Source organism: Tachypleus tridentatus, chromosome 11 (assembly GCF_004210375.1).
Source record: "Tachypleus tridentatus isolate NWPU-2018 chromosome 11, ASM421037v1, whole genome shotgun sequence".
NCBI lineage: Eukaryota > Metazoa > Arthropoda > Merostomata > Xiphosura > Limulidae > Tachypleus > Tachypleus tridentatus.
Window position 1 is genome coordinate 1306564 of NC_134835.1, and position 15245 is coordinate 1321808.

At 38.1% G+C, this 15245-nt stretch overlaps 1 protein-coding gene and 1 long non-coding RNA gene across 2 annotated transcripts in view; one reads left to right on the forward strand and one right to left on the reverse strand.

Moving 5' to 3' along the window:
• The window catches only part of LOC143231598 (uncharacterized), an 88026-nt gene that overhangs the window by 54811 nt on the left and 17970 nt on the right, over positions 1–15245 (reverse strand). The gene's annotated exons all lie outside the window — the stretch shown is intronic.
• LOC143232417 (uncharacterized) lies at positions 12013–14491 on the forward strand. The gene has a single exon (XM_076467863.1). The coding sequence runs from the start codon at positions 12761–12763 to the stop codon at positions 14489–14491; it is 1731 nt and encodes a 576-aa protein (XP_076323978.1). The 5' UTR covers positions 12013–12760.

Below are 15245 nucleotides of genomic sequence, written 5' to 3' on the forward strand. Positions count from 1 at the left end.
TTATAATTATTATTGGCTAGGGTAGTCCCTATATAGAATTAGGCCTATCCTGTGCCTTTTAGCATCATTGTTATAGGCGGCGGAGTTTGGTTGGGGGGACTCTCCCCCTGACGCAGGTTGGACAAGCAAAAAAAAAAAGGTAGTATTTTAGGCTGCCCTATTCTATATCGTTCGTTCATTATTGAATGGAAATACTTGCCTATATAATAGATTTTGGTGAAATTCTGTACAGAAATACTTTTCTTTCAAAAATACCATGCACTGCAGTAAAGATTCCAAATCTTCGATCTTCAATGTGTGTTGGCATCGTGTTTGATCTTAAGTTTCTAGAAACTTTTAATTTAAATAGTTGTCATTGTAAAAAATCAACTTAATTTTATCTGATCAAAATATTCCGGCCAACATTCCACAATTTTCTGCGATCAGTTTAATAATGAAAATTTATGTCTGACAGCAGTCTTGGGAGATTTCCAAAACCGAGTATGATGTTTGCTATTTTAACCACCCATTCTGTTAGTCACTTTGAAAATAGATAACCCTCTGCACCCGTCTGGTGATGGTCAATGATTCAATGTTGAGAACATGTAGTTTTGCTAAACGTTCAAATATCGTTGAGTGACAGACGTCAGGGGCGTAGCTAGAGAGTTATGAAAGTATATACGGTGTAGGGAGAGCCCCGCCCACCCACCAACCCAGGTGACAACAAAATTTTACCTGCAGACAAGTTCATAAACTGTAGGCCTATATGAAAACTTGGAATTCAACCGTGAATTACTTAAATTACCATGTAATTTTCGAGTGACAGGCCTTAAGCGTTTAATTTTTATCTATTTATGTTTAAAACTTTCTGACGACTTTCTTTTACATGTAATGCCGATTTGCGAAAAAAATAATCACCACTGCTGCAAAACCAAAAATGTCATCATTAAAAGTTCTTCTTTCACTGAACAGTGGCGAATCCAGGGGGGGTTAGGTTGTTTAAAACCCCCCTTGCCGGGAAAAATTACCTTTTTTTGCAGTATATTTCGTGAATTTCTAGTGCTAAACCCCCCCTCGGGGCCTTGTTCATAGGGTTTCTCCAGGTCCCATAGTCAGGGACGTATATTACCATTAAACCATGTATATAGACAAAAGTTGCGAGGGCGCGAAAGACCCGGGGGGTGGGATATTGAAACTTTTCCAAAATTACATTATAAATGGGCTAAATTTAAACATATTGTAGCTTTTAAACATATTGAAGCTTAGGAGAATGAAATTTATAGGACTGAAATTATAAGATAATTCTGGACAGCCTTTGTGTTAAGGCAAATGCCTAATGGTAATATACGCCCCTGACATTGAAAAATGATACTGTAAGGAAAGTCAAAATGCTTTCAATGCTCTCTTCCTTAAAAAGCCATTGTTGTACACTATCAGTACAGACAATAATGCTGATTGTACTTCATCGTACGGGCAAATAGGAACATAGGAACTATATCTTAGGGCAGATGACTGCAGAGACAGGGATGAATCTGTGGCTGGAGCAATCTATTATGACGAAACGGTAAAGATGCGAAGGAAAAATTTTGGAAAATGACCTTGTTTTGCCATTTCTCCCAAACTTCTATGTTGGTAATTGATCTCTCCCCTCTCCTGACGGTTTTTTCATCTGACCATCACCAGACGGGTGCAGAGGGTTATCTATTTTCAAAGTGACCAACAGAATGGGTGGTTAAAATAGCAAACATCATACTCGGTTTTGGAAATCTCCCAAGACTGCTGTCAGACATAAATTTTCATTATTAAACTGATCGCAGAAAATTGTGGAATGTTGGCCGAAATATTTTGATCAGATAAAATTAAGTTGATTTTTTACAATGACAACTATTTAAATTAAAAGTTTCTAGAAACTTAAGATCAAACACGATGCCAACACACATTGAAGATCGAAGATTTGGAATCTTTACTGCAGTGCATGGTATTTTTGAAAGAAAAGTATTTCTGTACAGAATTTCACCAAAATCTATTATATAGGCAAGTATTTCCATTCAATAATGAACGAACGATATAGAATAGGGCAGCCTAAAATACTACCTTTTTTTTTGCTTGTCCAACCTGCGTCAGGGGAGAGTCCCCCCAACCAAACTCCGCCGCCTATAACAATGATGCTAAAAGGCACAGGATAGGCCTAATTCTATATAGGGACTACCCTAGCCAATAATAATTATAATAGTCTTTATTTGTCGATAAATTGAAGTTGGTTGCAGGATTGATATCCCCTTCCCATATGATAGACAATTTGTCATGCATGCATAATCGCGAGGGTAGATCTACCAATTTAAAGTTTTCATAGGCGGCGGAGCAGGGTGGTCCTGGCGCCCCCAACAACAAATATGGGGGCCTAGCGCCCCAACATTCCATGGTCAATATATAAATTTTGTGTTATCTTGCTCCTTTAGCTTGCTAGGACGCAATTTTTTCCTTCGCGCGGATTTATATGATTTTCCTTGTCTACCTGGATGGTAAACATGCGTTGCCAGCATGTGTAAATTGTTAATGCTCTTCGGTATTATTCACAGGTGTGTGAGACAAAACAAAAGACCCTCTTCTATATATCACTTCCCATTTACATATATTTATGAACACGATTTAACGTCAAGCATGAGACCTTGTGGGATTGGGGACTTTTTTTTTTTGCTCATCGCATCCGAGCGTAGAGGTTGCACCCCCCCCCCCAACCAAAATTTCGCTCCGCCGCCTATGATTTTCAAACATAATTTTGCGTATACCTTTATCGTTCCTACTTGCAACAGGCGGCCCGGGCCACAACCCGCCCGCCAAGCCATTTAGTGTGGCCCTAGTTGTTGTAATCTAACCATGTGGCCTGATCTGTAATCCAACGCAAATGGAATATTTTTAAAAGCATCGATCCTACGGGATTCCCAGACTTCGACTCGACAAACTTCTAAAATTATCTTTGCTAGAGAGGAGCAGGCCGAATTCGATTGGTCGGCCTCCTTAGGGCATGAATAGGTGACGTGCACTAGCACTATTGTCTACGACTCAACGTCATGTCCAGAACCTCGCCTTCGCCCGCTGGCGACAATTTTCCCTAACCTCTGCTGTCCGTCATTCATTATTGGTGAAAATTTTATTACCTTTTGCAGTTACTACAAGAGGTTGAAGGTAAATTGATTATTATTTAGCATATTGTTGTGACTTTACTGAATTTATTAAAATTTTGCTTTCAGATGCATCTGATTCTATGTAGAGTGTGACCTCGTTATTCGCGGGGTTACGTTCTTTACCCTCCCGCGAATAGCGAAAACCGCGAATATTGGACGCAGTTTTAAAACGTATATGTATGCGATTATATACTATATGAAATGCTTCCCAAACACTAATGATACTTATACTCATTGATGCAGTAATAATGTAGCAATATTGCATACTGTTATGTATTTCACTAAATTGTACCGTGCGTTACCGGGCTGTGCTTTGCCGTTTGCGTTGTTGGGGAAGCTGAGGCAGTCAGCCAATAGCAGTCCAATCTTGTTTGGTGAAGACGACAATTGATAAAAACGGCTTGATTGAGTAAATACAGCAGAAATCTCCTCGAAAAGCCCTTTCAGTCTCTTGTGACCTACAAAAACGCAGTTCGCGCATAACCCGCGAATGGTGAACCGCGAATAGGCGAGGTCACACTGTATTTTGCTATTCTCAATTAATTTAAGTACCGGAAGGCTATGATCGGGATGCCAATTTAGAAACACGTGTTTCTGTCCATAAGAGGTTCCATGTGTAAATAAATTCTATGTTTTTTCTACTTTGCTATTTTCGTGAGAATAAGTTTTGTTTTGATTTCAGGGCTAGTAAAATGTCAGCAGTTAAGAAACGAAAATTGATGATGAGGGAAGGTTATTCAACAGTGAATGGTGCACAAAATATCTTGTTGTCCCACATAATCAAGGTGTTGTCTGCCTCGTCTGTCAAACTATAATTGCAGTCATGAAAGAGTACAATATTAAGCGACATTACGCAACTAAGCACTCCTCCCAGTTTGATGAAATTGTTGGTCAGGCACGAAAGGACAAAATTGAACATTTAAAAACATCCATTGAAAAGCAACAAGGTGTTTTACCACTTTCAAGAAAAATTCAGAACTGGTGACAAAACTGAGTTTTAAGCTTTGTGAATGTATGGCAGAGAAGGGAAAGCCTTTCAGTGATGGAGAATTTATTAAAATTGTTTAACAATATTCACAGAATATGCATGTCCAGAGAAAAATATTTGGTGGAGCAAACTAGCCTTTCCGCTTTACTGTCTCACGCAGGACAAAAGATCTTTCAGAGGACATCAAAGAAACTTTGAAAGAGAGATTGAATTCGTGTGAAGCTTTCAGTCTGGCTTTGGAGGAAAGCACTGATATCAATGACACATCCCAATTTGTCATTTTCATCAGAGCTGTTACTGCAGGCTTTGATGTTTTCGAAGAGTTTTTAGATATGGCAAGCCTTTCCTCCACAACCACAGGACAGGATATTTGTGAACAAGTGCTTAAGGTTGTAGAAAAGTTTGAACTGAATCCTTATAAATTATGTGGTGTTACAACAGATGGTGCTCCTTCCATGACAGGTAGGACAAATGGATTCACCAAGAAATTTCTAACTGCAATTGGAGCACAAGACGTAGTTGTAAGCCATTGCATTATTCACCAAGAGAGCTTGTGCACCAAAGTTCTGGATTTTGCAGAAGTCATGAAAAATGTCGTCCAATGCGTAAATTATATTCGAACACGAGGATTAAATCATCGACAATTTAAAACTTTTTTAGATGAGCTGGACAGTGAGTATTCAGATGTTTTGTACTTCTCTGCTGTACGTTGGCTTAGTAGAGCTGCTACTTTGAAGAGATTCTGGAATCTGCGAGAGGAGATTAAGTTCTTCATGGAGAGCAAACGTCAGAATGTGGACTTCTTGAGCAATGAGAACTGGCTGAATGACTTAGCATTCCTCACAGACATTACACAGCATCTGTCTGATTTAGACTTAAAACTACAAGGGAAAAGTCAACTTGTGAATAAGTTGTTTGAGCATATTTGTGCTTTTGAGAAGAAATTGGAACTTTTCCAGGTTCAGTTGAGAAGAGCCATATTGACCCATTTTACATGTCTTGCAACCAGGAAACTGGAATTTCCTAATCTGGATTGCACCAAATATGGAACCAGTGTACAAAAGCTGCGTGATGAGTTTGCAAACAGATTTCCAGATTTCAGACAAACTGAAATTAGATTGAAATTGTTCGCTCAACCTTTTGATTTGGCAGTGGAAGACAGTCCTGATGATTGCCAAATGGAACTCATTGAACTGCAGGCTGACATGGACACTAAAAGGAAATTCTCTGAAAACAGTTTGCTAGACTTTACAAACTCTGTGTACGTGAAAAGTTTCCCAATTTGTCCCGTCATGCACAAAGAATTGCCTCCCTTTTTGGTAGCACCTACTGCTGTGAGCAATTTTTCTCCAAAATGAAGCTCATCAAAACCAAATGTAAAAGTCAGCTGACTGATGAACATTTGACCAGTCAGTTAAGAGTGGCAACCACTTCTGTCAAAGCTGATATTGACAAGCTCTGCAAGGACTCTAAATTTCAAGTGTCGCACTAAAATGATCACTCATGCAAAATATAAAATATTATTGCTTGCATTTTGAGAATTTTTAAATTTATTGTGCATGTACACGAATAAGCTTGTTTTTTAAGTGGCCCCGCTTGATTGATGAAGTTGGTTATATGGCCCACCGACGAAAAATGTTGCACACCCCTGGTATACATGGACGCCTTATTGTCTTAATTATATGTTCACTTCTGTTTATTTTCACCTAGTTCTATTTTTATTAGGCCTACATTCTTAGGATTCTGTTAATGAAAGAAGACAAAAAACAATTTTTAAATGAAATATAATAATGAAATTACGCAGTGCATGAATCGTTTTGAGTTCTCACCCAATGAATAAATCAATATATTATGAATCATGGGTTAAAATACAGTAGCAAATTGATCAGCACTTTGCATTTGACAACCGCGGCATGGTTCCCGCGCCCGCCACTATAGATCGCCGTGCGTGCAAACGTGACACATTTGGTATTTCGCATCACGATCTGTTTAGACCAGTGGTTCTCAACCTGCGGCCCGCGGGCCTCATGTGGCCCGCGAGCATGCGATGTGCGGCCCGCAGATCACTTTCCAATGATGACATCCTAATATAACTCAAATAATCAAAAATAAAAAATATGCACTGTATATAACATGTACATGTAGGCTACTCACTGTGGTATGTGTGTGCAGATAATAATCTAAACCTTCAAGTAAGATGAATAGCAATTACTTTTAATATCTCTATGATGCTTCGCGTTTGCGATTTGCCTCGGCCTTTGTTTACGCTTTCCTAGCCATTGCCTTGACCCATATGCAATGAAACTTAACTTTGACTCGATACCGCGTCGACAATAGTGACGATATCTCTCCAACGTTTCTACCGCGTCGCCAACAGCAACGAGCTTTCCTCCGATCACGTTCGTTCTGGTTTCACCGCCCATTGCGCCCGCTCCTGCGTGTATTCGCCATGACTCATCTTCTCTCCATTGTTTCCTCTAAGACGCTGATTAGCTGTTCGAGTTCGTGACGCACTATTGTTGTGACCTACTTCTCACTTCTCCCAGTTTGTCGGCTACGGCTGTCGCGAATCTCGTGTTCCGAAGGGCTTGAATTAGGTGAGGTGGTAGTCATAGGAACAATATACAGTGAACGCTAAGGCGTGTCGCTTGAAAATTTGTTATTTGTAAAAGACCCCATTAAGATGAACACGCCGCTGCCGAAGAAAGCCCGCACTGTTTCAGACGAGAATCGCCGTTTCAACACCGAGTGGGAATTAGATTTTTTCTTCATAGAAAAAGAAGGAAGATGTTGTTGTCTTCTGTGCAATAAAATCATAACTGTGATGAAGCGATCTAACTTAGAACGCCACTATCGTTCGCTTCACTCCTCAAGCCTGGATAAATACAAGGAACATGCACGTGAGGCCAAACTCGAATCCCTGAAAAGAAACTATCGAACTCAAACAAACATATTCACAATAATTGTAAACGAATCACGGGATGTAACTCTGACGTCCTACAAGCTTAGTCATCTGTTGGCAAGTCGCATGAGACCGTACACCGATGGTGAGATCCTGAAACAAGGCATTCTTCTATTCACTGAAAACTGCTGCCCGACTTCAACTCAAAAGGCAACGAAACTGCAGCTGAGCAACGACACAGTGACCAGACGGGTTGAGTGCATTTCAAACGACCTACGAGAACAATTGATGAGTGAATCAAAGAATTTCGTTTGCTATTCGATTGCCCTTGACGGTACGAAAGACATTGCCGACATCGAGCAGCTCGCTTTTTTCATTCGCGGAGTTAAGCCTGATTTTACCATCACCGAAGAACTTCTTTCTATTCGCTCTCTTCATGGTTCGACTAAGGGTGCTGAGATCTTCCAACAGATGATGACTGTCCTCAAGGATGCGGAGCTTGATCCAGCGAAGTTAGTCGGCGTAGCAACCGATGGTGCTCCTTCTATGCTTGGCCTCGGTGAGGGGCTACAAGGTCACATTACAAGATGGCGTCAGGTCGAGGAACTGAAACCTGTTGTATGACACCACTGTATCGTTCACCAAGAAAACTTAGTTGCAAACTCGCTGAAATTTAAGCATGTTACGGACATAGTTTTCTCGACCGTGAACTGGATCCGTGCGAATGCGCTTAATCATCGCCAGTTTAAGCAGTTTCTTCTTGATATCAACGCAGACTACGGCGACGTCATCATTTTCACGGCAGTGCGCTGGCTGAGCCGATCGTCTGTCATAAAAAGATTCCATGCTTTACTCCCAGAAATACGGACTTTCCTCCAGGAAAAGGTGAGGATGTTCCTCAGCTCAACGACAATCAGTGGCTTCAAGATCTCGCTTTTTTTGTTGACATAACAGGTCACTTGGCGCATCTTAACCTGCAACTTCAAGGAAAGGATAAAATGTGTCACGAGTTGTTTGCCACTTTTACTGCATTTACATCGAAGTTAGAGCTGTGGATATCTCAGCTTCAGCGCGGCAGTACTCTTCATTTTCCGACTTTGGCTGAATTTAGTGCTTCGTCGTTTTCATATACAGAAGTACTTGTGGATCTTAAGGTTGAATTCGATCATCGCTTCAAGGATTTCAAGACATCAATAGAGGAACTGCATTTTTCTTCGCACCTTTCAATGCAACCCGAGTGATGCACCCGCACAATACCAGCTAGAGCTGATTGACCTGCAGGCAGATATTTCGCTCAAGACTGCCTTCCATGGAAATTCTCTCATCGATTTTGGCGACGCATGCCTCAAAAAAACTTTTCCTCAGCTCCTTGAAAATGCTTACCGTCAGGCGTGCATATTCGGATCAACATATACTTGCGAGATGGTTTTCTCGAAATTAATTCGCATAAAATCGAAATTCCGCAGTCGTCTTACTGACAGTCACATGACCCAGCTCCTTCAAGTCGCTTCAACAACAATGACTCCTCGTTTTGATTCCTTGGTGGACTCGCAGAAACAATTCCAACAGTCACATTGACTAATTCACAAAGACTTGCAGGTTCATGGTTGGGTGTTTAAATTTTATTTTTGGTTTGAATAGCTTCGAGTGTGCTGGATATGACTTGGAATATTTTTGTATATATTTTCAATAAATCCATTGTCTGTCTGGTCATACTGACATTTTACTTATTTACACCTCTTAAAATAATTATTACTTATAATTTGTATCGGTATACAACTTAATAACATACTAACGTGGACCAAAGAGAAACGATATTCAGCGTTTTTTCTTTGGCTTCCTCCGCACAAGAAATAATTCATAACATACGTTGCAATGCAACTAAAAGTGTAATAGGGAGGTAACCACTCTAATAATCGAACCATTCAATCAGATGTAAAAGGACGGCATCAATTTATCAGAGAATTTACTATAATTTAGTGACTTGCGGCCCGCGAGTCCAGATCGGGTCATCATGTGGCCCGCTGACAAAAAAAGGTTGAGAACCACTGGTTTAGACTTATAGTTTGGCCTTGTGCAGTCCAGCTCGTGTCTACAGGCTGAGCGCGGTGTGCACCAAAGCGATGCGGGTGGTTATCTGATATCGCTGACCTCCTAGTATCGCGCGCAAACCGTTGATAGCCTTTGTGTTAGCTGCGTGGTCACTTGCTGAAGGAGACATTGCTCGTTAAGCACTTTCAGTACTGCTACCGTTGCCAAAGAAACCTGATTTTTAATTCCAAAGGTTACTTGTACCAGGTAAGTTAGGTCCAGTGAAATTAAGTTTTGCCTTTGGATATTTGAAGCATTGCTTGCAGGTTTTGTGTATCCATCTAATTGGATAGAAACGGTATTAGTCAAACTGCATGTTCAAATTGGTGATTGTTGAAATTCAAAAAAGATTGTGATTAAGGTACGTTGTGGAAGATTGGTTTGATTAATCACAAACATCGATCTTGAAGCCATTTCCGAGACTTCAAACCTACCTAGGGGCCTATTTAATGTAAGATATGCCGATCTTCCGATTTCAGTTGATTTTTTCACAAACTTGAGAAGAAATTTCAGTACTTTTTTAATACTGGTACCGTAGCTCTCAAAAGGCTACATCATAGTAGTATTAGGCATTGTTAAATAATGTAGCATAAGAAGTTTCTGATTCTGGGAAAAAATTTGCCAATCTACCCAAGGCTATAGAGTCTATCTAATTTGTACTGGCTCTCTGCTTGGTTCCAGTTGCTTACTCCTGTGGGCATTGTTTTCCTCCCTCTTCAATTTGCACTGTTGTAGGCCTTTATTGTTATTGAAACATACAGAGCATCTTATTAATAGACACCCAAAGTAATTTTTTCGCTATATCTAATTGTTAGCTTAGATAGTTATTGTTACAAGTAGTTTTCTAAAGTTTCAAATTAATAGTATAATAGACTTGCTGTCACAGCTGTGAAGGGCAACAGGACATTAGTTTAATGGACTTAAATGCTAAATATTACCATAATTTTGGCCATTTTGCCCTGTGACTATGTGATCACTACAAATTCAGGGTCAGGGTTCCCATACCTCCTATTTCTGGAGTTCCTTAAAATTTGGCTGCATCCTTGCACATCTTGAAATTTGCAATTTCTTCCTGCTGCACAAAGAAAAAGTATTTAACCTTTGAATTAGAACCATTTAGTGAAGATCAATTGAAATATTTCAGTCCATTTTAAATTCCTTATTAGTCATAGGACTGTCATGAAATACAGAAACCATGTCTGGAAAAAGACCAGCTTCTGAGAGAGGTATGGGAACATCACAGTGGAGCCTAAAAAGGAAAGCTAAGCAAAAAGCTGAGGAATATATTCTAGAAATTTGTGAAAATGGCACTGAAAAGGAAATGCATGTGAAAGAAAATGAATATTCAGTGTATGAGGAAGCCCATGCTTATGTTAACAATAGCGGGAACATTACTTTTTGGAAGGGGTGCAGTGAAGATGGTGATTCTTCACCTTCAAAAAATGCAGGGAGCACAACTGTGGAAGTGGAAAGTGAAGGTGACATTTCATGTAATACCATGTCTCAAGCTGAAACAGATAATAATAATAATAATAATAAATTTATTAAGCAATAAATTAGACACAAAAAATCAAATAACAATATAAAACCATCAACAAAGAGTTAACTCGTCCTGTGATGGTTAAACACATAATAAAGTAAAATCAAAATAAAGTTCCCAGAATATTATCATCAGTATTTAAGATCCATTGTTTTAAGTATTTCTTTTGATTAACACGATTAATAGAAGATCTTATACTATAAGGAATAAAATTATGAATAATGAGGTGCCAAATAAAGATATTGATGAAGTGTAACTGTTTTAACGTGGTATGGGTACATTAATTGGAAAAAAAGATTGAAGTCGGTAAAATATGAAGTGACTTTAAAAGGCCTATTAAAAGAAACATGCATTGTAGATAAAGCTAAAAAATATAAATAAAGTTTATCATATGAAAGAGGGGAATTAAATTTACTGAAATCGGTATCAAGCCTTTAGGTAAAAATAAGAGAGAAAACACTTTTTTGCAACTTGTGAATAGGAATTAAAAAAGTCTTATATGTGCCACCCCAAATTGAAATACAATATTGTAAGAAAGATTGAAAGAGAGCATAATATACACTTAACAAAATATGATAAGGAGCACAATGACTAAGTTCAAAAATTAGCATAGAACTATATTTTAATTTATTAACTAAAGAATTAATATGAAATTGCCAATTTAATTTTCGATCTAAAATAATTCCTAAATATTTAACAGAGGAAACTTGAGTCAATTTAGGACACTTACAATTAGGGTAAGTATAACAATCACTGGAATGATAAAAAATAGAAGGAAAAGCTGGAATGACACCATAAAGGTTAAACTGAAGAAGAAAAGATTTAGATATATTTAAGGATAAGCCATTACAGAAAAGCCAATTTTTAATTTTATTAAGATCACTAGAAATAATGGCTTCATTAATTAGATTTGGCTTACTATAAACAACACCAATATCATCGGCATAGGCTTGGATATCTCCAAAAAACTGTTGGAAAGAATATCATTTATATAAATGAGAAATAATAAAGGGCCCAGAACAGAACCTTGTGGTACTCCAACATTAATTGTAAGCCAATCACTATAATTTTTATGGATAGAAAGCAATCAGTTTGTATTTTATGATTAACAGAATCAAAAGCTTTGGCTAAGTCAAGAAAAACAGCAATTGGATGAAGATCAGAATCCAAAGCTTCTGTAATACTTCCCACAAGTTTAGCAACAGCAACCTCTGTTCCAAGCCCAGGCCGAAAGCCAAATTGAGAAGGAGACAAAACTGAATGTCTATCAAGAAATGATAAAATTCTAATCTTCATAGATTTTTCAAATAGTTTAGAGAAATGTATTAATAAGGAAATAGGTCTATAATTCGTAAAATCAGAAATATTACCAGATTTATAAATAGGAATGACCAATGATAACTTTAAAGCATTAGGAAACTTCCCTTGAGTAAAAGATAAATTAATTAAAAAAGTCAAAATTGGTGCAAAAAGATTAGCACTCTGGTGAGTGTCAAAAATGGTATCATTTAAGATGTAAGAACTTAACTGAACAGGATTTGGAATATTTTAATGAAATTGGGAAAAGTTATGAATGTGATTTTTGTATGAGAAAAAGAAAGTTAAGCCTAAATAGTGAATCTCCATTAAGAAGGACTGTGTCCATTTCGTTAGAGGGGGAGACAGTGAATCTTATTGAGAATAGTGAGCTTGATTTAAATATGGGGGAGGCAGATATGAAGTGGCTTAAGACAAAAGTTACTGAAATTTTGTCAAGACTTGATGACTTTCACTTAATTAAAGTAAAGGTCGAAGAATTAGTGACTTCCTTTCAATTTTATTCAGAGAAGGTAGAAACTATGAGTGAGGATATCACAACTTTGAGAGCTGAAGTTAAGGAGTGTAAACAGGAAAACATTAAAGCATGAAAATGAAGAATTGTGGAAGGAGATGGCAAGTTTTCGGAGGAAGATGTGTGACGCGGAACAATATTCTTATAACTATAATGTTTTGATTGGAGGTATTCCAGAGAAGCCTAATGAGAATTTGCAAGAAGTTGTTGAGAAGATTACAACTACTTTTGTTTAGGTGATATTATGGCTCAAGAGCCAGTGAATAGGTTTTCTGATGATGATCACAATGATGATGAAGGTTCTGATGGAGAACCTGACTTGGCTGCAAAACACAAAATTACACACAGGGCACTTGGAGACCTTCTCCACATTCTTTGCAAAAAAAATCCAAGTTTGCCAAAAGATCCTAGAACTTTGCTTAAAACAAGCACTAGCATTACAGTTAAGCCTATTGCAGGAGGGTTGTATCACCATTTTGGAATATCTAAAGGAATTAACCAAATGCTGTATCCTGAATCTATTCCAGGTGTAAATTTGTTGCTCCAAATTAATATTGATGGGCTGCCATTATTTAAAAGTTCTAAACTGCAGTTTTGGCCTATTTTAGGAATGCTGGACCATAAGGGCTTGAAACAACCATTTTTAATAGGCTTATTTGCTGGTAATTCCAAACCCCAAAATTTGGATGAATATATGAAAGATTTTGTGGAAGAAATGAAATATTTAGAAAGAGTTGGATTGAATTTTGGTGACAGACATTTCCAAATACAGATATCAGCAATAATTTGTGATGCTCCAGCAAGGGCAATGATCAAATGTTGTAAACCCTACAATGGATATTTTGACTGTGACAAATGTACACAGGAAGGGACATGGTACAACAAGGTCACTTTCCAAGAGACTGACGCAACTTTAAGGACTGATGCAAGCTTTAGAGACATGCTGGATGAAAATCATCATACAGACATTCCATCTCCCTTGTTGGAGTTGGATATTGGTATGGTAACTCAGGTGCCTCTAGATTATATGCACTTGGTTTGTTTAGGTGTGATGCAATGTCTTCTTTTGTATTGGATAAAAGGGTCACTGACTTGCAGGTTGCCAAGTAGATCAGTGTTGGAGATATCTGGTAGGTTGTTAGCTTTGGCACCTTATTCTCCAAGAGAATTTGCGCACAAACCCCGTGCATTAAGTGAGATAGACCGATGGAAAGCTACAGAGTTTAGGCAATTCTTGTTGTACACTGGTTCTTTTGTATTGAAGGATATATTGTCTGATACATTCTACAAGAATTTTGTTCTTCTCTCTGTAGGTATGAACATTTTGACCAGTCCACGTTTGTGTACTCATTATGTGGATTATGTTAGAGAACTTTTGGTATTTTTTGTGAGAGAGTATACACAAATTTATGGCCACCAAGAAGTTGTCTACAATGTCCATGGACTTGTCCATCTTGCCGATGAAGTGAATAGGTTTGGACCCCTAGATAATATATCAGCTTTTCCATTTGAAAATTTTCTTGGCAAAGTGAAAAAAATGGTTAGAAAACCACAGCATCCTATCCAACAAGTAGCTCGCCGAATTTCAGAGTCACAGAGCTTATTTAGAGGATCTGCATGTGACCAAAATTATCCTCTTTTGAAGATGGAGCACAGCAATGGTCCTGTTCCAGAATTATTTGAAGTTTACAACCAGTATGGCCAACTCTTTTTACCAAGATTTTGTATCACTTTGGATCAGGAAAACAATTGTGTGCTACTTAATGGGGAAATATGTATTGTGCAGAATTTGCTTGCCAAACATGGCCAATCTGAGGATATTTTCCTAGTTGTTAAACAGTTTGCAGAGGTAAATGACTTTTTCAAACACCCTCTGAGGTCTTCAGACTTAGGAATTCATCATGTTTCCAACCTGAAACCTGAATTAGTTGTGGTTTCAATTTCCAGATTAAATGGAAAATGTGCTCTGGCCTAGCAAGTCAGGCTATATAGCAGTTCCACTCAATCATACAAACGAGTAAATCAAATGCAGTGATGTGTCATATCAGGGGTTATTCTGTACACTTCAGGCCCTTTCCTACTAAAGAGAAAATATTTTTTTTATTTGGTTTTTGGTATTTGGTGAAGGGGGAATTTTTTATTTGTGTATGGGTGTATATGTGTGTCGGGGTATGTCAATTATAATAATTCTGCAAGGGAACAGGGGCCAAGGTGCCTTATCAGCTTCATACTTATGTATGAGAAATACCATAATGTTCAACTGACTAACCTGTAGAAAGGGGGAACTGTTATGATGGAGCTGTAACATTCATGTCACATTACATCTATACAGCACAGGGTTTTCATTAGCTTTTACATAAGGAGGCAAGTTGAAAACTTCAGTAGCTAGGTTAAAATAGGTCTGTGTCTGTATATTTAACACTGTGAGGAACAAATTTCAGTGCTGGTAAATTGAACTGTATCACTCTGTAACAGGCAGTGAACCTGTTTACTGGCATTAAAAGCAAACCCTGACAGCAGCTTATAACAGGGGCCTTGAGAATATGCAGTTTGACTAATTTGGATGTTCAGGAGATTTTTGGTATTTGTCTGAGTCCATTTTACAATTATAAAGTGAAAAAGGATAAGGTAATTTCTTCTTTAGCAAAGACTGAGTGAACAGATAATTTTATGTAGGTAGAGCATATACATTTACACAAATGTCACATCTGCAAGCAAATTTTGACATT

Excerpts from the sequence above, each read along its gene's own strand:
- LOC143232417 (XM_076467863.1), top strand. The coding sequence starts at position 12,761 with ATGGCTCAAGAGCCAGTGAATAGGTTTTCTGATGATGATCACAATGAT.